Source organism: Saccopteryx bilineata, chromosome 9 (assembly GCF_036850765.1).
Source record: "Saccopteryx bilineata isolate mSacBil1 chromosome 9, mSacBil1_pri_phased_curated, whole genome shotgun sequence".
Classification (NCBI taxonomy): Eukaryota; Metazoa; Chordata; class Mammalia; order Chiroptera; family Emballonuridae; genus Saccopteryx; species Saccopteryx bilineata.
Genome location: NC_089498.1, coordinates 75,864,171 through 75,888,308, shown reverse-complemented (window position 1 = coordinate 75,888,308; position 24,138 = coordinate 75,864,171). Strand labels below are relative to the sequence as shown.

At 37.3% G+C, this 24,138-nt stretch overlaps 1 protein-coding gene across 5 annotated transcripts in view; it reads left to right on the top strand.

The window, feature by feature from the left end:
* Positions 1-24,138, top strand: part of CFAP70 (cilia and flagella associated protein 70) — a 188,363-nt gene that overhangs the window by 33,830 nt on the left and 130,395 nt on the right. For 4 of the 5 annotated variants that reach the window (XM_066242640.1, XM_066242638.1, XM_066242639.1 and 1 more), the window contains 4 exons: positions 7,304-7,402; positions 7,565-7,644; positions 19,979-20,158; positions 22,626-22,808. In XM_066242640.1, coding sequence (XP_066098737.1) covers positions 7,309-7,402; positions 7,565-7,644; positions 19,979-20,158; positions 22,626-22,808 — 537 coding nt within the window. In that variant the 5' untranslated portion in view covers positions 7,304-7,308. The remainder of the gene's footprint in view (positions 1-7,303; positions 7,403-7,564; positions 7,645-19,978; positions 20,159-22,625; positions 22,809-24,138) is intronic. The other variant, XM_066242641.1, reaches the window with a different exon arrangement.

The following is a 24,138-nucleotide window of genomic DNA, read 5'->3' as shown; positions in this document are numbered from 1 at the left end:
TCGTGGCCCTATAATATAGTTTAAAGTCAGGTATTGTAATGCCCCCAGCTTCATTCTTTTTCTTTAGGATTGCTTTGGCTATTTGGGGTTTTTTATAGTTCCATATAAATCTGATGATTTTTTGCTCCATTTCTTTAAAAAAATGTCATAGGAATTTTGATGGGAATTGTATTAAATTTGTATATTGCTTTGGGTAATATGGCCATCTTGATTATATTTATTCTTCCTAACCAAGAATAAGGAATATTCTTCCATCTCATTATATCTTTTTCGATTTCCCTTAACAATGGTTTATAGTTTTCATTATATAAGTCCTTTACATTCTTTGTTATGTTTATTCCTAAGTATTTTATTTTTTTTGTTGCAATCGTGAAGGGGATTATTCTTTTGAGTTCGTTCTCAAATGTTTCATTGTTGGCATATAGAAAGGCTATTGACTTCTGTATGTTAATTTTGTATCCTGCAACCTTACTGTATTGGCTTATTGTTTCTAATAGTCTTTTTGTGGATTCTTTGGGGTTTTTGATGTATAGGATCATATCATCTGCAAAAAATGATACCTTTACTTCTTCTTTTCCGATATGGATGCCTTTTATTTCTTTGTCTTGTCTGATTGCTCTGGCTAGAACCTCTAGTACCACATTAAATAAGAGTGGAGAGAGTGGACAACCCTGTCTTGTTCCTGATTTAAGGGGAAAAGCCTTCAGTTTTTTTGCCATTTAATATGATGTTAGCTGATGGTTTCTCATATATGGCCTTTATCATGTTGAGATATTTTCCTTCTATACCCATTTTGTTGAGAGTCTTAAACATAAAATTGTGTTGTATTTGATCGAAAGCCTTTTCTGCATCTATTGATAAGATCATGTGGTTTTTGTTCTTTGTTTTGTTGATATGGTGTATTACGTTAACCATTTTACATATGTTGAACCATCCTTGAGATTCTGGGATGAATCCCACTTGATCATGATGTATTATTTTTTTAATATGTTGTTGTATTCAATTTGCTAGTATTTTGTTTAGTATTTTAGCATCTGTATTCATTAGAGATATTGGTCTGTAATTTTCTTTTTTTGTGCCATCCTTGCCTGGTTAAGGTATGAGGGTTATGTTGGCCTCATAAAATGTGTTTGGAAGTATTGCTTCTTCTTCAATTTTTTGGAAGACTTTCAGTAGAATAGGAACCAAGACTTCTTTGAATGTTTGATAAAATTTGCTGGTATAGCCGTCTGGGCCTGGACTTTTATTTTTGGGGAGGTTTTTAATGGTTTTTTCTATTTCTTCTCTACTAATAGGTCTGTTTAGGCTTTCTGCTTCTTCTTGACTCAGTCTAGGAAGGTTGTATTGTTCTAGGAATTTATCCATTTCTTCTAGGTTGTTGAATTTAGTGGCATAAAGTTTTTCATAGTATTCTACAAGAACTCTTTGTATATCTACGGTATCCATGGTGATTTCTCCTCTTTCATTTTGGATTTTGTTTATATGAGTTCTTTCTCTTTTTTCCTTGGTTAGTCTTGCCAAGGGTTTGTCAATTTTGTTGATCTTTTCAAAGACCCAGCTCCTTGTTCTATTAATTTTTTCTATAGTTTTTCTGTTCTCTATTTCATTTATTTCTGCTCTGATTTTTATTATCTCCTTTCTTCGGCTGGTTTTGGGTTGTCTTTGTTCTTCTTTTTCTAGTTCCTTAAGGTGTGAAGTTAAGTGGTTCACTTGGGCTCTCTCTTGTTTGTTCATATATGCCTGAAGTGATATGAACTTCCCTCTTATCACTGCTTTTGCTGCATCCCATGGATTCTGATATGTTGTATTGTCATTTTCATTTGTCTGTATATATCTTATGATCTCTGCACTTATTTCTTCTTTGACCCATTCATTTTTTAAAAGTATGTTGTTTAGTTTCCACATTTTTATGGGATTTTCCCCCTCTTTTTTGCAGTTGAATTCTAGTTTCAAGGCTTTATGATCAGAAAATATGCTTGGTACAACTTCGATTTTTCTGAATTTTTTGATGTTATTTTTATGGCCCAACATATGATCAATTCTTGAGAATGATCCATGTACACTGGAGAAAAATGTATACTCAGTCACTTTGGGATGAAATGTCCTGTAGATATCTATCATATCCAGGTGCTCCAGTGTTTTGTTTAAGGCCACTATATCTTTGTTGATTCTCTGTTTGGATGACCGATCTAGAGCTGTCAGCGGTGTATTGAGGTCTCCAAGTATGATTGTATTTTTGTCAGTTTTTGTTTTAAGGTCAATAAGTAGCTGTCTTATATATTTTGGTGCTCCTTGGTTTGGTGCATATATATTAAGAATTGTTATGTCTTCTTGATTCAGTGTCCCCTTAGCCATTATGAAATGGCCATTTTTGTCTCTGAGTACTTTTGCTGTCTTGTAGTCAGCATTATCAGATATGAGTATTGCTAAGCCTGCTTTTTATTGGATGTTATTTGCTTGGAGTATTGTTTTCCATCCTTTCACTTTGAATTTGTTTTTATCCTTGTTACTTAGATGAGTTTCCTGTAGGCAGCATACAGTTGGATTTTCTTTTTTAATCCATTCTGCTACCCTGTGCCTTTTTATTGGTGAGTTTAATCTGTTTACATTTAGTGTAATTATTGACACTTGTGGGTTCCCTATTGCCATTTTATAGATTGCTTTCTGTTAGTTTTGTGTCTTGTTTGATCCTTCTCTTTCGTTTTTCTATCTTTTGTTTTTATTTGGTTGTATTCCATACATCTTTCCTCTGTTGCTATCTTTTTTAAAATCATGTGCTTCTGTGACGGTTTTTTCAATGGTGGTTACCTTTAAGTAATGAAAAGGGTTCCTACCCTGTTCATTGTAGTGCACTATTTTGTGAGTACTTTTGCACTCCATCGTCCTTTACTACTGTTAATCTCCATCTTCTCCCCCCCCTTTCTTTTTGTTGTTGTCACAGTTTAAATTTGGTTTTATTGTGTTCTTCTTGGAGCTTTTACTTGTGGCTTTGTTTTTTTTTTTTTTGTATCTGATTGGAGAACCTCCTTTAGTAATTCCTGAAGTGGGGGTTTTCTGATGATAAATTCCCTCATCTTTTCTGTATCTGTGAATGTTTTTATTTCTCCTTCATTATGAAAGATAGCTTTGATGGGTATAGTATTCATGGCTGAAAGTTCCTCTCTTTCAGGACTTTAAATATTGTGGTCCACTCTCTTCTAGCTTGTGGAGTTTCTGTTGAGAAATCGAATGATAATCTAATGAGCTTTCCTTTATATGTTGTATTCTTTTCCCTGGCTGGCTTGAGAATTTTTTCTTTGTCATTGGTTTGTGCCAATTTCATTATGATGTGCCTTGGAGTAGATTAAGAAAACTCAGAGTTCTGTTTGCTTCTTGAATTTGAGGCTTTAGTTCTTTCCACAGGCTTGGGAAGTTCTCATTTATTATTTGAGTAGGTTCTCCATTCCATTTTCTCTCTCTTCTCCCTCTGATATACCTATTATTCTTATGTTATTCTTTTTGATGGAGTCAGAAAATTCCTGTAGGGCTATCTCATTTTGTTTAATTTTTGAGTCTCTTTCTTCTTCTCTCTGTTGTGTCTCTAGTTGCTTGTCTTCTATTTCACTAATCTTACCTTCTATCTGGCCTGTTCTATTAGCTAAGCTTGTTACCTCATTTTTCAGCTCATGAATTGAGTTTTTCTTCTCTTTTTGATTTGTTTTTATAGTTTCAATTTCTTTGGAAATATATTCTTTGTGTTCATTGAGTTGTTTTCTGAGCTCCCTAAATTGCCTTTCTGTGTTTTCTTGTATATCTCGGAGGTTTTTTAGGATTTCTATCTTGAATTCTCTGTCATTCAACTCCAAGGTTTCCAATATATTAAATTTTTTCTCCATAGATTTTTGCTAATCTATCTGTGTTACCTTTCTTACTTTTGTATCCATGATATTTGATTTTCTCTTCCTTAATGGCATCTGAGGGTGGTTTTGTTGATAGTATTAATGAGATTTAATAAAGAATAAAAAGTTAAAAAACTAAAAAATCAAAAAGAGTTGGTTTTTAAAAAATTAATAATTAAATAAAGAAAAATAAAATAAAATAAAAATTAAAAAAAAGAAATTATTCCCCCCCTCCTTTTTTCCTCTCCTCTCCTCTCCCCTCTTTCTTGAGAAAATCTTGTGGTGAACTGTGAATTATATTGTACTAAATAGAACAAACAATGCCTGTGATGGATGGCCTGAATTGGGGAGAAGTAATAAAGGGGCAAAAAAAATGGGGTATGGACCCACAAAAAGAAAATAAGGAAAAAATTTGGGTCAAGAATAAAATGATTTGCTTTTAGGTGTTGGTTGACTAAGAGTTATGATGAGAGGAATAAGAGGGAAACAGGAAAATGGGGGGACAAATTAAAAAATTACTATCTTATTTAGTGGAACAAGAACTAGATAAAATGGAGAGCCAGGGATAGGAGCACTGCTAGTGAGTTAAAAAGGTGAAGTAAAAACCCCCCAAAATGCCACAAACATAAGTTTGAGTCCCAGATAAGATAATTTGTTTGTTATTGAGGTTTGAATGAGAGGAGACATAAAGGAGAAAGGAAGAAACTAATATAGAGGGAGAAAAGAAAGAGAGAGAGAGGAAAAAAAAGAGGGAACCACTAAAAGAAGAAAAACGAAAAAAGAGGAGAGAGAGAGAGAGAGTTAAGGGTTTTGGAGTGCAACCCTCATAAAGAGAAAGGAAGAGGAAAGAAAAGATAATGGGAGATGTAACACTTATGGGTAGTGTAGTTCAAGGAGAGGAGAGAGTAAGACCGGTAGAGTTAAATGACCAAATTGGAGGAGGAAAAAAAAAAGTCAAGAATGAAGATAAGAGAAACAAACGAACAAATAAAATAAAATGGGATAGGTTATAAAGTCTGTGGATTATTTTTGATTTTGAGAGGTTATCTTCTTGCTTTTTCTTTTCTCTCCCTCTTCCTGGTCGGTGACTCTGTACCCCGGGTTCTGCCCCTTTGGCACGCTCAAGTAGAGGTTTGCAGTTGATAAGTCTCTATGGCGATGTCATATAGTGTGCTTCAGTCTCGTTGGCAGTCGAGGATCATTAGCATTTATTGGCTCCGACAGTGAGAGAGTCCGTGTTCCTGGAGCCTCTCTCCTAGTCTTTCCTTCCTCAATTAGTAGCCTGATAATCCAGCTATGGGGTTGCTGCTGCCTCTGCCTGGATAGTAAGAGGCTCAAAGACCTGGCAACTCCCCACTCTATTCCCACTCAGCACAGGGCTCTGGGTAAGGCTCAGTTAGTCAGAGCTGTTAGCATAATCAGGCGGGGCTTCCGCCCACTCAAAGACCTCTGGCTCTGCCACTCTGTCCGGTAACATGAGCGGGCGCCCACTCCCGGGGCGCTTGGAGGAAACTCTCGCTCATTATCTGTGTGCAAACCAGGATATCAGGCCGGCAGTCTCACACTCTGAGTGAAATCCCCGCCTGCACGGAAAAGTTCCAGCGTTGGAATTGGCTCTCGCTCCCTCCCCGTGCACGGCTCTTTCAGGGTGCTGGGGCGGCCCGGAGATTCTGCCCTAGGCCCACTCAAAGGCCCCTGACTCTGCCCCTCTGTGGGATAACACAGGCGCGCACTGCCGAGGCACTTGGAGGAATCTCTTGCTCACTATCTGCGTGTGCAGACCAGGATATCAGGCCGGACGCCTCACCCTCTGAGTGAAACCCCTGCCCGCACAGAAAAGTTCCAGCATTGGAATTGGCTCTCGCTCCCTCCCCGTGCGCACGCGGCTTTTTCAGGGCACTGGGGCGGCCCAAGATTCCGCTTTTGGCCCACACAAAGGACCCTGACTCTGCCCCTCTGTGGGATAACTCGGGCTCCCACTCCTGAGGTGTTCGGAGGAATCTCTTGCCCACTCTCCATGCGTGCAGACCAGGATATCAGGCTGGCCGCTTCACACTCTGAGTGAAACCCCCACCCGCACGGGAAAGTTCCAGCGTTAGAATTGGCTCTCGCTCCCTCCCTGTGCACGGCTTTTTCAGGGTGCTGGGGCAGCCTGGAGATTCTGCTTTTGGCCCACACAAAGGCCTCTGACTCTGCTTCTCTGTGGGATAACACGGGCACCCACTCCCAGGGCTTTCAGAGGAATCTCTCGCCCACTATCTGCATGCTCGCTGACCAGGAGATCGGGGAAAATGGCTGCCCCACTTGTCTTTCTTTGTCTAGGTTTGGCGTGAATGTTAGCTTGTATTGTCTGGGTTGCCACAGGCACAGTTTTTCCTCGGCTTGGATTTTCGTGCCACAGCCTGGTTCGGCCGTTTATGCTGCGGTCTGGATCTATTCACCCCCTTTGCCCGCCTTAGTTTCTATATTCTCAGTTCCCAGTGAAAGCAGCCCTATTTAGGTTAGTGAGGAAGGCGGAGCATTTCTTACTCCCTATTTCCTTTGGGGTTTGACTCTATATTTAGCCAATTTTTCGCTTGACCATACCTTCGGGTGTATTGCGAAACATCTGGAGGCTCTAAGGATAGGTTTTTCTGTTTCTGGTTGAAGATCTTGTTGAGTTTTGGGGGATATTTATCAGTATCGCTTCCTACTGCACCATTACTCTCGCCATTACTTTTAAAAGCAGATAAAATGGACAATTTCTTAGGAAAATAAAAATGGGAAAAATCTAATGAAATGGAAGGAAATAAAAGAGACTTAAAAGACATCAACTAATTACAATGTGTGAACATTATTTGGGTCCTGATACAAACAAACTATAAAGAAAATGCTATTGAGAGACATACAATTGAATAAAAGAAAAAGCTTGCCATGTTCTTCGACAGGAATGCTCAACATTATAAAGATCATTTTCCCTAAATTTATCTGTAAGTTTAATGTGATTTCTATAAATCTGCCAGCATTATATATATTTAAAATTATTCTTTAAAATTTATTACTTATTCATTTTAGAGAGGCAGGAAGAGAGAGAGTGAAAGAGAGTGAAAGAAAGTGAGGGGGGGATAGAAAGAAGAACAGGGGGAGGAGCAGGAAGCATCAACTCCCATATGTGCCTTGACCGGGAAAGCCCAGGGCTTTGAACTGGTGACCTCAGCACTCCAGGTCGACAGTTGATCCACTGGACCACCACAGGTCAGCCCATTATATTTTTTAAAATTACATAGTTATTACAGAAAAATGTTGCTGAGGTGGTCCAGTATTTTCCACCAGCCTTCTTGGGTGTGAAGTTCATTTCTCTTAAACTTTGATAGTGCATTGCTTGTTGAACATGGATTATCTAATGGATAAGCTAGACATGTTCTCATTTTCTTTGACTTTTTTAGTAACTATGATTGAAGTTTTACCAAAGGAAAAGAAACAGAAGGATGAGAAGACCTTAATTCTTGGTCAAGCAGTGGTAGACCTTCTTCCTTTAGTGGAAGGTAAGAAGCATGATTTGTTCAAAAGCAGATAGAACAATGCTCATAAAATTTAACTCCAGTGAAATAAAAAAAAAAGTCAAAAGTCAGCCTCATTGAATTTGAAGGATTTGATTAAAAGTTGAGTATATTTATCTTCGCTTAACCCTGCCTTTTTTTTTGCAGGAGAGAGTTTATTTGAAACAGTGGTTCCAGTGCATCCTGTCCCAGGCTCTCCCTTAGAAATTCTTCAATCAGGTGCTAAGGTAATCAGAGTTTTTACTCTCAACATTTCAGCTTGCCATTCAGTCTAACAAGTATGTCTGTATTAAGTTTCAATTTAGTTGAGTCCACTTTATCAGACACCTTCTTCTTCTTCTTTTTTTTTTTTTTTTTGTATTTTTCTGAAGTTGGAAACGAGGAGGCAGTCAGACTCCCACATGCGCCCGACCGGGATCCACCCAGCATGCCCACCAGGGAGCAATGCTCTGCCCATCTGGGGCATTGCTCCGTTGCAACCAGAGCCATTCTAGCACCTGAGGCAGAGGCCACAGAGCCATCCTCAGCGCTCAGGCCAACTTTGCTCCAGTGGAGCCTTGGCTGTGGGAAGGGAAGAGAGAGACAGAGAGGAAGGAGAGGGTGAGGGGTGGAGAAGCAGATGGGCGCTTCTCCTGTGTGCCCTGGCGGGGAATCAAACCCAGGACTCCTGCACGCCAGGTCGATGCTCTACCACTGAGCCAACCGGCCAGGGCCCAGGCACCTTCTTTTTATAAGTAAACATAGTGCTGGGTTCTGGGAAACAAAGATAAATAAGGCAGACTGTCCTATTTTAGGAGTCCATAATTTACATATTATGGGTTTTAATCCAGTTTACTTAAATGGTGGGCAAGGGCACATGGGCACAGAGTAGGTATCGACTACTTTGCCCAGGGGTAGATGTAGGGAAGGCATGAAAATGCTTCTTGAGCTATGTCTCGATGGATTAAATGAAATAGTATATGAATGTACATACACATTTTCTGGCACAGTAGCCTGCCTCTGGTTATTGGAGTAGGGGAAGCATGAATTGATAAGCTCTGTCACTGGTTTGTCTTCTGGGCTGTTTCCTATTCCTCCTAGGGATCAAGTAGCTTCTTGAGACATTGTTTGCCACTCTGGTGCAGGTACGCTCGCACTCAGCAGATGCCACAGCTGCCTTCTGTTTTGCACAAGTAACAAGAAAGGAGGGTCCAACTGATCCAACTATTCTGACTGTCTCTAGCCATCAGTGTAGGCTCATTTCTGCTTCTTGTTGATTCTGACCTTGGGGCTGCCACACTCCCCTGCATTAGCTGCTGTTTTCTTCTTCTCTTATTTTAGGATATAGTTGGTTTCTTCTATTTTTTAAAAAAATATGATTTAATTTGATTTCTATCTTTCAAAGATTTCTAAAAATGTGTAGTTTAGTGATGACATTACTTGTGTTCTGGGGGTTATTATAGCATTACATTCAATTGTATATAAAGATGTAATTTAATATCTTTCTGTCATTCCATGTGATTTATTATGGAAAGGTAATTATTTGAGCTCAGTCTGACTTCCTTGGTCCAGTCTCACAACCTGTGTACTGTTGATTTTCCTTAGATACCTGTAGAAGAATAGTCAAATGGTTTGTTAGTCCTCATGACCTTTGCTCATAATATTCCTGTGTTTATTCGTTTTATATACTCAAAGAAAAAGTGTATGACAACTAATTTCCATTTGCTTGAGAGTTCTTACTAATTTTTTGTGTAAGCAAGACTCAGAGACTAAAATGATATAAACCTGTACTTGGAAAGGAGATTTAATTCACCTTCCAGTATTCCCTGTCTTGATTGAGTAATACAAGTTAGAAACTGTGGGGACATTTACTTTTTAGTGTCACATTCTTCAATGCCTTGCTTTTCTTCTCTCTCTCTCTCTCCTCTCTCTCTCTCTCTCCTTCCTTCCTTTCTTTCTGAGTTTATTTACTGATTTTAGAGAGAGGAGAGCGAGAAAGGTGGGGGGGGACAATTCATATGTGCCTTGACCGGGCAAGCCCAGGGTTTCCAACCAGCGACCTCAGTGTTCCAGGTCGACGATCTATCTTCTGCACCACCACAGGTCAGACTCTTTAGTGCCTCTTTCTTTTTTTTAATAAATTTTTATTAATGTTAATGGGATGACATTAATATTTCAGGGTACATATATTCAAAGAAAACATGTCTAGGTTATCTTGTCATTAAATTATGTTGCATACCCCTCACCCAGAGTCAGATTGTCCTCCGTCACCCTCTGTCTAGTTTTCTCTGTGCCCCTCCCCCTCCCCCTAACTCTCTCCCTCCCTCCCTCCTGCATCCTCCCTCCCCCCACCCCTGGTAACCACCACTCTCTTGTCCATGTCTCTTAGTCTCGTTTTTATATTCCACCAATGTATGGAATCATGTAGTTCTTGTTTTTTTCTGATTTACTTATTTCACTCCGTATGATGTTATCAAGATCCCACCATTTTGCTGTAAATGATCTGATGTCATCATTTCTTATGGCTGAGTAGTATTCCATAGTGTATATGTGCCACATCTTCTTTATCCAGTCTTCTATTGAAGGGCTTTTTGGTTGTTTCCATGTCTTGGCCACTGTGAACAGTGCTGCAATGAACATGGGGCTACATGTGTCTTTACGTATCAATGATTCTGAGGTTTTGGGGTATATACCCAGTAGAGGGATTGCTGGGTCATAAGGTAGTTCTATTTTCAGTTTTTTGAGGAACCACCATACTTTCCTCCATAATGGTTGTACTACTTTACATTCCCACCAACAGTGTATGAGGGTTTCTTTTTCTCCGCAGCCTCTCCAACACTTGCTATTATCCGTCTTGTTGATAATAGCTAATCTAACAGGGGTGAGGTGGTATCTCATTGTAGTTTTGATTTGCATTTCTCTAATAACTAATGAAGCTGAGCATCTTTTCATATATCTGTTGGCCATTTGTATTTCTTCCTGGGAGAAGTGTCTGTTCATGTCCTCTTCCCATTTTTTTATTGGATTGTTTGTTTGTTTGTTGTTGAGTTTTATGAGTTCTTTGTAAATTTTGGATATTAGGCCCTTATCTGAGCTATTGTTTGAAAATATCAGTTCCCATTTAGTTGGCTGTCTGTTTATTTTGGTATTGGTTTCTCTTGCTGAGCAAAAACTTTTTATTCTGATGTAGTCCCATTCATTTATCTTTGCCTTCACTTCTCTTGCCATTGGAGTCAAGTTCATAAAATGTTCTTTAAAACCCAGGTCCATGAGTTTAGTACCTATGTCTTCTTCTATGTACTTTATTGTTTCAGGTCTTATATTTAGGTCCTTGATCCATTTTGAATTAATTTTAGTACACGGGGACAGGCTGTAGTCGAGTTTCATTCTTTTGCATGTGGCTTTCCAGTTTTCCCAACACCATTTGTTGAAGAGGCTTTCTTTTCTCCATTGTGTGTTGTTGGCCCCTTTATCAAAGATTATTTGACCATATATATGTGGTTTTATTTCTGGGCTTTCTATTCTGTTCCATTGGTCTGAGTGTCTATTTTTATGCCAATACCATGCTGTTTTGATTATCGTGGCCCTATAATATAGTTTAAAGTCAGGTATTGTAATGCCCCCAGCTTCATTCTTTTTCCTTAGGATTGCTTTAGCTATTCAGGGTTTTTTATAGTTCCATATAAATCTGATGATTTTTTGTTCCATTTCTTTAAAAAATGTCATAGGAATTTTGATGGGAATTGCATTAAATTTATATATTACTTTGGGTAATATGGCCATTTTAATTATATTTATTCTTCCTATCCAAGAACAAGGAATATTTTTCCATCTCATTGTGTCTTTTTCTATTTCTCTTAGCAATGTCTTGTAGTTTTTGTTATATAGGTCCTTTACTTTCTTTGTTATGTTTATTCCTAGGTATTTTATTTTTTTTGTTGCAATCGTGAAGGGGATTATTTTTTTGAGTTCATTTTCTAATATTTCATTGTTGGCATATAGAAAGGCTATGGACTTTTGTATGTTGATTTTGTATCCTGCGACCTTACTGTATTGGTTTATTGTTTCTAGTAATTTTTTTGTGGAGTCCTTTGGGTTTTCGATGTATAGGATCATATCATCAGCAAAAAGTGATAGCTTTACTTCTTCTTTTCCGATATGGATGCCTTTTATTTCTTTGTCTTGTCTGATTGCTCTGGCCAGAACTTCTAGCACCACGTTAAATAAGAGTGGAGAGAGTGGACAACCCTGTCTTGTTCCTGATTTAAGGTGGAAAGTCCTCAGTTTTACGCCATTTAATATGATGTTGGCTGATGGTTTATCATATATGGCCTTTATCATGTTGAGATATTTTCCTTCTATACCCATTTTGTTGAGAGTCTTAAACATAAAATTGTGTTGTATTTTATCGAAAGCCTTTTCTGCGTCTATTGATAAGATCATGTGGTTTTTGTTCTTTGTTTTGTTGATATGGTGTATTACGTTAACCGTTTTACGTATGTTGAACCATCCTTGAGATTCTGGGATGAATCCCACTTGATCATGATGTATTATTTTTTTAATATATTGTTGTATTCGATTTGCCAGTATTTTGTTTAGTATTTTAGCATCTGTATTCATTAGAGATATTGGTCTGTAGTTTTCTTTCTTTGTGCCATTCTTGCCAGGTTTTGGTGTGAGGGTTATGTTGGCCTCAGAAAATGTGTTTGGAAGTATTGCTTCTTCTTCAATTTTTTGGAAGACTTTGAGTAGAATAGGAACCAAGTCTTCTTTGAATGTTTGATAGAATTCACTAGTATAACCGTCTGGGCCTGGACTTTTATTTTTGGGGAGGTTTTTAATAGTTTTTTCTATTTCCTCCCTGCTGATTGGTCTATTTAGGTTTTCTGCTTCTTCATGACTCAGTTTAGGAAGGTTGTATTGTTCTAGGAATTTATCCATTTCTTGTAGATTGTTGTATTTGGTGGCATATAGTTTTTCATAGTATTCTACAATAATTCTTTGTATATCTATGATGTCTGTGGTGATTTCTCCTCTTTCATTTTGGATTTTATTTATTTGAGTCCTGTGTCTTTTTTCCTTGGTGAGTCTTGCCAAGGGTTTGTCGATTTTGTTGATCTTTTCAAAGAACCAGCTCCTTGTTTTATTGATTTTTTCTATAGTCTTTCTGTTCTCTATTTCATTTATTTCTGCTCTGATTTTTATTATCTCCTTTCTTCGACTGGTTTTGGGTTGTCTTTGTTCTTCTTTTTCTAGCTCCTTAAGGTGTGAAGTTAAGTGGTTTACTTCGGCTCTCTCTTGTTTGTTCATATAGGCCTGAAGTGATATGAACTTTCCTCTTATTACTGCTTTTGCTGCATCCCAGAGATTCTGATATGTCGTATTTTCATTTTCATTTGTCTGTATATATCTTTTGATCTCTGCACTTATTTCTTCTTTGACTCATTCATTTTTTAGAAGTATGTTGTTTAGTTTCCATAATTTTGTGGGTTTTTCCTCTTTTTTACAGTTGAATTCTAGTTTCAAGGCTTTATGATCAGAGAATATGCTTGGTACAATTTCAATTTTTCTAAATTTGCTGATATTGTCTTTGTGGCCCAACATATGGTCAATTCTTGAGAATGTTCCATGTACACTAGAGAAAAATGTATACTCTGTTGCTTTGGGATGAAGTGTCCTGTAGATGTCTATCATATCCAGGTGTTGTAGTATTTCGTTTAAGGCCACTATATCTTTATTGATTCTCTGTTTGGATGACCGATCTAGAGCCGTCAGCGGTGTATTGAGGTCTCCAAGTATAATTGTATTTTTGTCAGTTTTTGTTTTAAGGTCAATAAGTAGCTGTCTTATATATTTTGGTGCTCCTTGGTTTGGTGCATATATATTAAGGATTGTTATGTCTTCTTGATTCAGTGTCCCCTTAATCATTATGAAATGACCATTTTTGTCTCTGAGTACTTTTTTTGTCTTATAGTCAGCATTATCAGATATGAGTATTGCTACACCTGCTTTTTTTGGGGTGTTGTTTGCTTGGAGTATTGTTTTCCATCCTTTCACTTTGAATTTGTTTTTATCCTTGTTGCTTAGATGAGTTTTTGTAGGCAGCATATAGTTGGATTTTCTTTTTTAATCCATTCTGCTACTCTGTGTCTTTTTATTGGTAAGTTTAATCCATTTACATTTAGTGTAATTATTGACACTTGTGGGTTCCCTATTGCCATTTTATAAATTGCTTTCTGTTAGTTTTGCATCTTGTTTGATCCTTCTCTTTTGTTTTTCTATCATTTGTTTTTGTTTGTTTGTATTCCATACTTCTTTCTTTTGTTGCTACCTTTTTTAAGTCAAGTGTTTTTGTGGTGGTTTTTTCAAGGGTGGTTACCATTAAGTAATGAAAAGGGTACCTACCATATTCATTGTAGTACCCTTTCTTATGAGTATTTCTGCGCTTCATCGTCCTTTGCTACTGTTAATCATCCTTTCTCCCCCTTTTTTTCTTTTGTTGTCACAGTTTAAGTTTGGTTTTATTGTTTTCTTGGTGGAGCTGTTACTTGTGGTTTTGTTTTCTTTTGTTCTTTGAATCTGGTTGGAAAACCCCCTTTAGTATTTCCTGGAGTGGGGGCTTTCTGATGATAAATTCTCTCATCTTTTCTGTATTTGTGAATATTTTTATATCTCCTTCATACTTGAAGGATAGCTTTGATGGGTATAGTATTCTTGGCTGAAAGTTTCTCTCTTTCAGGGCTTTGAATATTGGGGTCCACTCTCTTCTAGCTTGTAGAGTTTCTGCTGAGAAGTCTGATGATAATCTAATAGGTCTTCCTTTATATGTTGTATTCTTCTTTTCCCTGGCTGCCTTGAGAATTTTTTCTTTGTCATTGTTTTGTGTCATCTTCATTATGATGTGCCTTGGAGTGGGTTTGTTGGGGTTAAGAAAACTCGGTGTTCTGTTTGCTTCTTGAATTTGAGGCTTTAGTTCTTTCCACAGGCTTGGGAAGTTCTCATCTATTATTTGTTTGAGTATATTCTCCATTCCATTTTCTTTCTCTTCTCCCTCTGATATACCTATTATTCTTATGTTATTCTTTCTGATGGAGTCAGACAACTCCTGTAGGGCTTTCTCGTTTTTTATTATTTTTGAGTCTCTTTCTTCTTCTCTCTGTTGTGCCTCAAGTTGCTTGTCTTCTATTTCACTAATCCTATCTTCTATCTGGGCTGTTCTATTAGCTAAGCTTGTTATCTCGTTTTTCAGTTCGTGAATTGAGTTTTTCATTTCTGTTTGATTTGTTTTTATAGTTTCAATTTCCTTGGTAATATATTCTTTGTGATCGTTGAGTTGTTTTCTGATTTCCCTAAATTGCCTTTCTGTGTTTTCTTGTATATCTCTGAGTATTTTTAAGATTTCTATTTTAAATTCTCTGTCATTTGGCTCCAAGGCTTCCAGTATGTTAAATCTTTTCTCCATAGATCTTTCCACATCTATTTGTGTTACCTCTCTATCTTTTGTATCCATAATATTCAATTTCCTTTTTCTTATTGGCATCTGAAGGTGGTCTTGTTGATATTGTTAATTAGAATTAATAAAGAATAAAAAGGGGGAAAAAAAAAGAAAAACACTCCACACTCAAAAAAAGTAATGATTTATTATTTTCCCCTTTTTCCTTTCTTCTCCTCCCCTCCTCTCACCTCTTTAGGTAAATATTGTGATGACCTGTGAATTATATTATGCTAAATGGAACAAAAACTGCCTATAACAAAGGGCCTGATTTGGGGTGAAGAGTTCAAGGGGCAAAAAAGGGAGTAGGGACCTACTAAATGCAAAAAAAATAAATAAATAAATAAAGGAGGATATCTTAGACAAGCATAAAATGATTTGCTTGTAAGTGATGGTCGACTAAGAGATATAGTGAGAGGGATAAGAGGGAAGCTGAAAAAAGGAGAGAAAAAATAATATTTAAAGAAGAAAAAATAAAAATAAGTAAAAATCTGTTGTATTAAGTGGAGTGAAGACTAAATACAATGGAGACTTTGGGTTGGGAGGAATGCTAGTGAGTTAAAAAGCAATGTAAAAAGTACCCAAAATGCCACAAAAACAAACAAACAATGGAAAACCAAAAACAAAAGCAGAAAATAAAAGAAAAAAAAAAAGAACAAACAACAAAAACAAAAAAAAACTTGAGTCCCAAATTAAATAATTTGTTCGTGATTGAGGATTAAATGAGAGGAAAAGTAAAAGGAGAAAAGAAGGAACGAATAGAAAGGAAAAAATAAGAAAAAGAGAGAAACGAAGGAAGAAAAAAAGGAAAGGGGAAAAAAACAAAAAAGAACAAAAAGAAATCAAAAGGGGAGAGAGTGAGAGTTAAGGGTTTTGGAGTGTAACCCTAAGGGAGAGTAAGGATGAAGAAAAGAAATAAAATGTAACACTCATGGGTAGTGTAGTTCAAGAAAAGGGTAGCATAAGATGGGCAGAGAATAAAAGGACCGAGATGGAGGAAATACAAATAAAGGCAATAAGAAAGAAGAGAGAAACAACAACAACAAAGAATTAGTGGAACAAGTTATAAAGTCTGTGGATTTTTCTTGATATTGAGAGGTTAACTTCTTCCTTTTTCTTTTCTCTCCCTCTTCCTGGTTGGTGACTCTGTACCCCAGGTTCTGCCCCTGTGTCACGCTTAGGTAGGGATTTGCAGTTGATGGGATTCTATGGCAATGTCATATAATTGGCTTTAGTCTCGCTGGTAGTCAAGGCTTGTTGGCGTTTGTAGAGTCCAACAATGAGAGAGAGTTTGCTTTCCTGGAGTTTCTCCCCTAGTCTCCCCTTTCTGAATTAGCAGCCTGGTGATCTAGCTATGAGGCTGCCACTGCTTCTGTCTGGGGAGTAAGAGGCTTAAAGAGCTGGGAAATCCCCACTCTATCCTCACTCAGCCCAAGGCTCTGGGTAAGGCTCTGGCAGTCAGAGCCTCCAGCGTAATCAGGTGGGGCTGGGAGTCAATTGTTGTCAAGGTGACTGTTCAGCGCCTACCATTCAGTTGGACCACTCAACCCAGGCTTTCCACACTTTGTAGCCTGTTTTGGCTGGAAAGAAGATGCACTATTCACTGCTTGCTATATAGATCTTAATATCTGCCAAGTCCCTCTTGTTAGGTATATCCCTGAATATGGAGGCTCTGTCAATCAGATATTGCCCCCGCCCCTTTAGCGAAAGGCACTGAAAAATATTATGCCTCTTGTCTTGGATCACTGAACTGGGAGAGATCTTATCAATTAGAGCCCCGTGGGTGCGTAGATTTCGTGGGTTAAGCTAATTTCAGTGATTGGATCCACAGCTGTGCTCCAGAGAGTATTTCAGGCTGCCTACGCGCCCCTCGCCCAACGCTTGATTGTTAGCTCGAATGACTGGGTGAGGTGCCCCGTCCACGGAGAGAATCTCCTGACTAGGAAAGACAGGTTTGGCGCCCCTCCCGGACTGTGGCACGGGGCGCGCGCGGCTTCTCAGAGCACGCCGGTGGTTGCCGGCACTCCCCGGGACGCGGGGGCTCGAAGTGCCTCTTTCTTTCTTTATTTTTATTTTTTTATTTTTATTCATTTTTAGAGAGGAGAGAGAAAGAGACAGAGAGGGGGAGAGAGGAGAGAGAGACAGAGAGAGAGAAGGGGGGAGGAGCTGGAAGCCTCAACTCCCATATGTGCCTTGACCAGGCAAGCCCAGGGTTTTGAACCGGTGACCTCAGCATTTCCAGGTCGACGCTTTATCCACTGCGCCACCACAGGTCAGAGTGCCTCGTTCTTAAAAGCATTCCTTCTTTTGGTGTTCTGATTTCCTACTCACTGACTGTACCTTTTCAGGTTCCTGTACTAAATGTCTCCTCTGCCTGTCCCTTAAGTACAAAAGGTTTATTCTTGGCCACCTTTTTCTCTCCTTAGTCTGTATTTATACTCCTGGGAATATGGGGGAATCATCATGATATTAAAAATCACCAGTATGTTGAAGACTTCTATTTCAACAGCTCTAGTCCAGACCCCTCTTCTGAATTCCAGAATGTCACACTTTGGAACCACCTGCTGGATTTCACTATATTGTAATGATATTTCATAGGCACCTAAAACTCAATACTCTAGAACTAAACTCAGTATCCTCCCTTAAACCTACTCTTTCTTTTATCTTAATTATTTTGACTAGCAGCATCACTGATTTGTGAAATCGTAGGACATACGTAGAACCTATGTGACATTACATCCATGACTGTTTCTCCTCAGATTTTAAGTACAACCAATTCCCAAATCTGCCTTTGACCAAATTCACCTTATAAATATCCTAAAAACCTTTGGACTCTCTCTTCTTAGCTTCATTTCTACTCTTTATTGCCTTATAATTTCTCACCTGGAACATTACAAGTAGCCTTGCAATTGCCCTTACCTCCCTCCAGTTCAGTCTTCCCACTTCTTACAGAGTGACTTAAAAATGAGTATGATTATATCTCTTCCCTTGCTTAGTTCTGTGTGGTTCATAGATTCACCCACTGCTTACATGTTAAGGTCCAGATCCCTTAACAGGCATGCAACAGCCTCATGATATGAACCTGCCACCTGTTCAGTCTCATCTCTCAGCACTCTCCTCCTTGTGCTTTGTGTTCTAAAATCCTGAACTACTTACTTACACGCGAACTGAGTCACCTGGCTGTTTCAATACCACTTTACACAAACTCTTCTTTGTATCTAGAATTATTTTCTCTGCTTAACCAGATTCTGAACTCTTATTTATTTTGTAAAAGTTAATTCACATTACCATCTCTTACTCCTCCCACCCCAATAATTAATTATTCACTTTTTCATTGGGTTTCTTGCCTAGGGTATATACATATATAGTTTAAAAATATTTCTTATTTAAAAGCACTACATTTGCCAAATCAAAATTTTTATTGAAGAAATAACTTAGAAATTTTTCATTAGAAGGAAACTTAATTATTTAATAAAATATTAATTATTCTTGTTAATGTTGATTTCTAAGAAATAAAATGAAAGTGAACAAATTCTTGTCTCTTCTCTAATTTAAAAAACAATAGTTGTCTTGATTACTATACTTGGCTACATTATTAACATGAAATACTTGGCAGCTCTTCGAAAAAATTCATTCCTTGAGCTTACTCATGCTGCCCCCATTTTTTTTTATTATATTTGAAAAATAGAAATATACTTAAGAATATGATTTTCGCCTGACCAGGTGGTGGCGCAGTGGATAGAGCATCGGACTAGAATGTGAAAAGACTCAGGTTCAAGACCCCGAGGTTGCCAGCTTGAGCACGGGCTCATCTGGCTTGAGCAGGAAGCTCACCAGCTTGGACCGAAGGTCGCTGACTTGAGCAAGGGATCACTCGGTCTGCTGAAGGTCCGCAGTCAAGGCACATGTGGGAAAGCAATCAATGAACAACTAAGGTGTCACAACAAAAGGCTGATGATTGATGCTTCTCATCTTTCTCTGTTCATGTCTGTCTGTCCCTATCTATCCCTCTCTCTGTCCCTGTAAAAAAAAAAAAAAGAATATGATTTTCAGCCTGACCAGGCGGTGGCACAGTGGATAGAGCATCGGACTGGGACATGGAGGACCTAGGTTCAAAACCCCAAGGTCACTGGCTTGAGCGCAAGCTCATCTGGCTTGGGCGCAGGCTCACCAGCTTGAGCGTGGGGTTGCTGGCTTAAATGTCGGATCATAGACATGACCTCATGATCACTGGCTTGAGTCCAAAGGCCACTGGCTTGAGCCCAAGGTCACTGGTTTGAGCAAGGGGTCACTTGCTCTGCTGTAGCCCCAGGTCAAGGCACATTTGAGAAAGCAAGTGGTGAACAACTGAAGTGCTGCAACAAAGAACTGATGTTTCTCATCTTTCTCCCTTCCTGTCTGTCTGTCCCTATCTGTCCCTCTCTCTGTCTCTCTGTCTCTGTCACAAAAAAAATATATATATGATTTTCAAATATTTAATAAAACCTAAAAAGGTTTTAAAAAACACAACATTTGAATTATAGACTATGCATAAAATATAGACTAGTCGAAGAATTAACCCAATCTCACTCACTCATATGCAACCATATTGAATCTTCCAATTCCTCTTCTATATGTATTTGTATACATACTTGCCCTAGCCTAGTACAAGGGAAGTCCTCTAGCTTAGGGATAAAGTTATTTTATTTTATTTTTTGCTCTATCTCAATCTAATTCATGGGACCTAGAGAAAGAATCCTCTGTATGGAAATAAATAACCTTTTTTAAAAAATTTACTTTTTCTTAAAAAAATTTTTAAAAGATTTTATTTATTCATTTTAGAGAGGAAAGAGAGAGAAAGAGAAGGGAGAGAGAGAAGAGGGGGAGGAGCAGGAAGCATCAACTCCCATATGTGCCTTGACCAGGCAAGGACAGGGCTTCAAATCGGGGAGCTCAGAATTTCAGGTCAATGCTTTATCCACTGTGCCACCAGATGTCAGGCAAACTTGACCTTTTTACCTTCAACAGTGATATAATATTCAAATGAAATAAGGGAAAAAAGGGAGATCGCTGGCATTTTCAAAATATTGCATAATTTTATTTTTTTCCAGCAATGCAGTCTTGAAGTTAAAGTATCTGTGGCAGAGCCTTTACTGACAGCAGCCCAGATCTTAGGAGGCAACTTACTGAAGGTCACATTGGAGGCTGCCTACTCTGTGCCTGAATCCTTCATTCCAGTAGGGCCCATGCAGAACTATGTGGTTGGTCTGCAAGTTCCATCAGGTGGAGAGGTAAAGCTCTATAGCCAGATATAGATTTAAACAGTCATATGGGCATCCCTTCTTCACCTGCTCAGATTTCATTAAAAGCAAGCTCTGTTAATGACTGAGAATTATTTTAGGCTTAAAAAAATAAAGTTTACTTCTGTTTTATAAATGGATGTTTATATTTATAGTTCATATATTAAATGTAATATACTATAGATTACATATAATTTACTATTTACTATGCCAATAAATACATATTTATGATGGAAAATATGTAAAAAATTTTTAAATTAAAAAATTTTGGATGTATTTCTACACAGATTATTATGCATAGGTTTTGTAGATTTTGTATAATGTACTTTATTATAGAAAACTTTCTCTTAATTCTTAGTCCAAATTTCTATAACACAATTGTGTATGGGTCTTTGGGGCTCCTGATAGAGATTTCGAATTGCTTACTAAAAGGGTGTAATTAGTTAATACTCCCACCTATTTTATTGCCATTTTACATTTTCAGTATATTGTAGACCCCTTCAATACCTGTTCACCATTTTACATTTCCAGTAGCAATGCACAAGGTTCCGATCTCCCACAACCTTGCTAACACTTATTTTCCGTTTTTTGATAATAGTCAATATAATAATATGTTTGAAATGGCATCTCCTTGTGGTTTTGATTTGCATTTCCCTAATGACTAATGATTTTGAGCATCTTTTCATGTGCTTATTGGTCATTTGTAAATTCTTTTTGGGGGGAATATATATTCAAGTTCTTTGCCAACTTTTTGAATCTTGTTGTTGTTGAGTCTTTGAAGTTCTCTGTATATTTTAGCTATTAATGCCTTATCATATATGTGCTTTGCAAATATTTTCTCCCATTCTATGGGTTGTCTTTTTTATTCTGTTGTTAGTACCTTTTGATGTACAAAAGGTTTTAGTTTTGATGAAGTGCAATTTGTTCATGTTTTCTTTTCTTGTTCATAACCAAGAAATTATTGCTAAAACCAATGTCATGAGACTTTCCCCCTGTTTTCTTTTAAGAGTTTCATAGTTTTAGCTCTTAAGTTTAAGCTTTTGATCCGTTTTGAGTTAATTTTTGTATATGATGTTAGGTGAGAGTCCAACTTTTTTATTTTGCATATGAATAACTAGTTTTCTCCATTGAATGGTCGCAATACCCTTAATTTTGACAATTTTTGCCAATGTTTTTATTATGGAGCAGCTTTTTAGAAGTCCTTCCTCTGCCATTCCAGAAATGTTCTACTTCACAAGTTTTTAAACTTAAAGAACTAGAATAGTTGAGTTATAGGGTATGCCAATTTAAATTTTCACTAGGACTTCAAAAGTGCTTTTCATGGTTGAACCAATTTATACTTACATCAACTATACTGCTCACAAAAATTAGAGGATATTTTATTACTTCATATTCATTTGAAAATATCTTCTAATTTTTGTGAGCAGTATATATATGAGAATAACATTTCTTTAACAATATTTACACTTGACATTTTTGACTTTCATTTTGCAAATCTATGGTTTAAGATGGTATATCTTTTTTTTTTTTTAACAGACAGAGTGAGTCAGAGAGAGGGATAGACAGGAATGGAGAGAGATGAGAAGCATCAATCATTAGTTTTCATTGCGCGTTGCAACACCTTAGTTGTTCATTGATTGCTTTCTCATATGTGCCTTGACCATGGGCCTTCAGCAGACCAAGGAACCCCTTGCTAGAGCCAGCAACCTTGGGTTCAAGCTGGTGGGCTTTTGCTCAAACCAGATGAGCCTGCACTCAAACTGGCGACCTCAGGGTCTCGAACCTGGGTCCTCGGCATCCCAGTCTGACCCTCTATCCACTGTGCCACTGCCTGGTCAGGCGGTATCTCATTGTTTTAATGTGCATTTCACTTATTATTGATATCTAGCATGTTTTTATTTAAATGTTGGATTTTCTAATTTCCTTTCCTATTTACAGCTTTACCAATTTTCTATTGCAAATATATTTTAGTTAATTTATAGACATGAAAATGCCTAGATTTTAGGCCTTTGACTATTTTGTTTGTTTTTTAGAAGATAATTTTTAAAAAGCTACATCATTACCCTTATATAAAATGGCAGAGGAGGTTTAAACCAGTTCAAAGGAGATGCTGAAGAAATGACCCATGTGTAAGCAATCGGACTGTTAAAATGAATTTGCTAATAATTCAAAACTTGTCAGCCACAGGGCGGTAATCAAATACATCTCCACTAGACAAAATACATTTGTGAATCTATGGAGAAGAATATTTGAATTATTATACATTTTTAATAAATTACAGAACTATAAAATATCACAAAGGCAATAAAGGTTAGAGCCCTTCCACAGAATCAGATAATCACAGAAGGGTCAGTTAGATAATACCCAGCATTCCACGGAAAAGATACTTCAGTAATCCTTTTTGCCCCTTCCAAAGTCTTTTGCAAAATCTCCTGATGTATGCTATTAATTTCTGCAGAAAGATTATCCTATTTTCTTCAAGAATGGAATTCTGAAACTTGGAGGGGAAAGAGAACCTATTCCCCGGCCCAAAAAATGGCCTATTGCCAACATTCTGGCCCCAGGAGCTAATAACATTCCTGATGCATTTATTGTTGGTGGGCCGTATGAGGAAGAAGAAGGAGAACTCAACCACCCTGAGGTGAAAGTTATGCAGTTTTTATTTGATAAACTCAGTGCACTGACATAAGATAAAATATTTTCTGAATCACTATAATTTATATATATCGTCACCTGTTAAAATAAAGCAATTACATGTCAAACTAATAGTTATCTAATTCTGATTTAAGTTACTTGACATCTTAACTCCAGCAAACAAAATAATTGATTTAATTCAAATTTACCTTTACTTTAAATTTATTTATTTTTGAGTAGGTAATAATACAGTCATAGGTCAAAATAAAAAATTAAGAGTTATGCTGTTAAAATCTCCCTCCTTCCTCCTAATTACTTTCTAGATCAGGGGTCGGGAACCTATGGCTCGCGAGCCAGATGTGGCTCTTTTGATGGCTGCATCTGGCTCACAGACAAATCTTTAATAAAAACAATAATGTTAAAAATATAAAACATTCTCATGTATTACAATCCATTCATTTCCTACCGCTCATGTTCATGGTTGCGGGTGGCTGGAGCCAATCACAGCTGTCCTCCGGGACAACACCAAATTTTTATTGGATAATGAATAATGTACACAAGTCACTGTATGGCTCTCACAGAATTACACTTTAAAATATGTGGCGTTCATGGCTCTCTCAGCCAAAAGGTTCCCGACCCCCTGTCCTAGATCATCACCCTAGTACCCACCTTTATTATAGTTACTTGTAGTTTCAGTGAAATAATTTATAAGATGAGGGTGGTTGAATTACTTTCAATATCTGACACTATTTTAAGTAGTAGAGATAAAGCTAAAATATTTGAAAACATGTACAGTGTCTTTTCTCATTATTGTGATTAGTGGAAATTCATATCATTCATTTTTAGATTTATATTTTCATTTAGATTAGATGTTTTATTTTAAATATTTAGATTTTATGTTATATTTTGGTTTAAATCATTAGTTCTCAACCTTAGTTGCTCATTAGAATCACCTGGAAAGCTTTTGAAATAATAACAATGGCCAAGCCTTAGACCAGATCAATTATATAATAATTTACTTTTAAAATACCAATGCCCAGGTATTGATTATATTTTTAAGAAGCTTCTAAATAATTTTAACAATTTTAACATGCATTCAAGGTTGAGAATCACTGATTGAGTTTATATGAATTAGTACTGGATTGATGTAATTTATGTACTTTATTAATAGTATAGTACCCTAAAATTTAAAATGGTGTAGTATTTAAAGTAGTAGTCATACTTATGGTAATAGTAGTAATAAAAGTATTGTGATCAAATCCATTAAAAGAATGACCCAGTAATTGAGCAGGATGAAACCATGGCACACTGAGAGAACAAAAGTCTCTATCTTATTA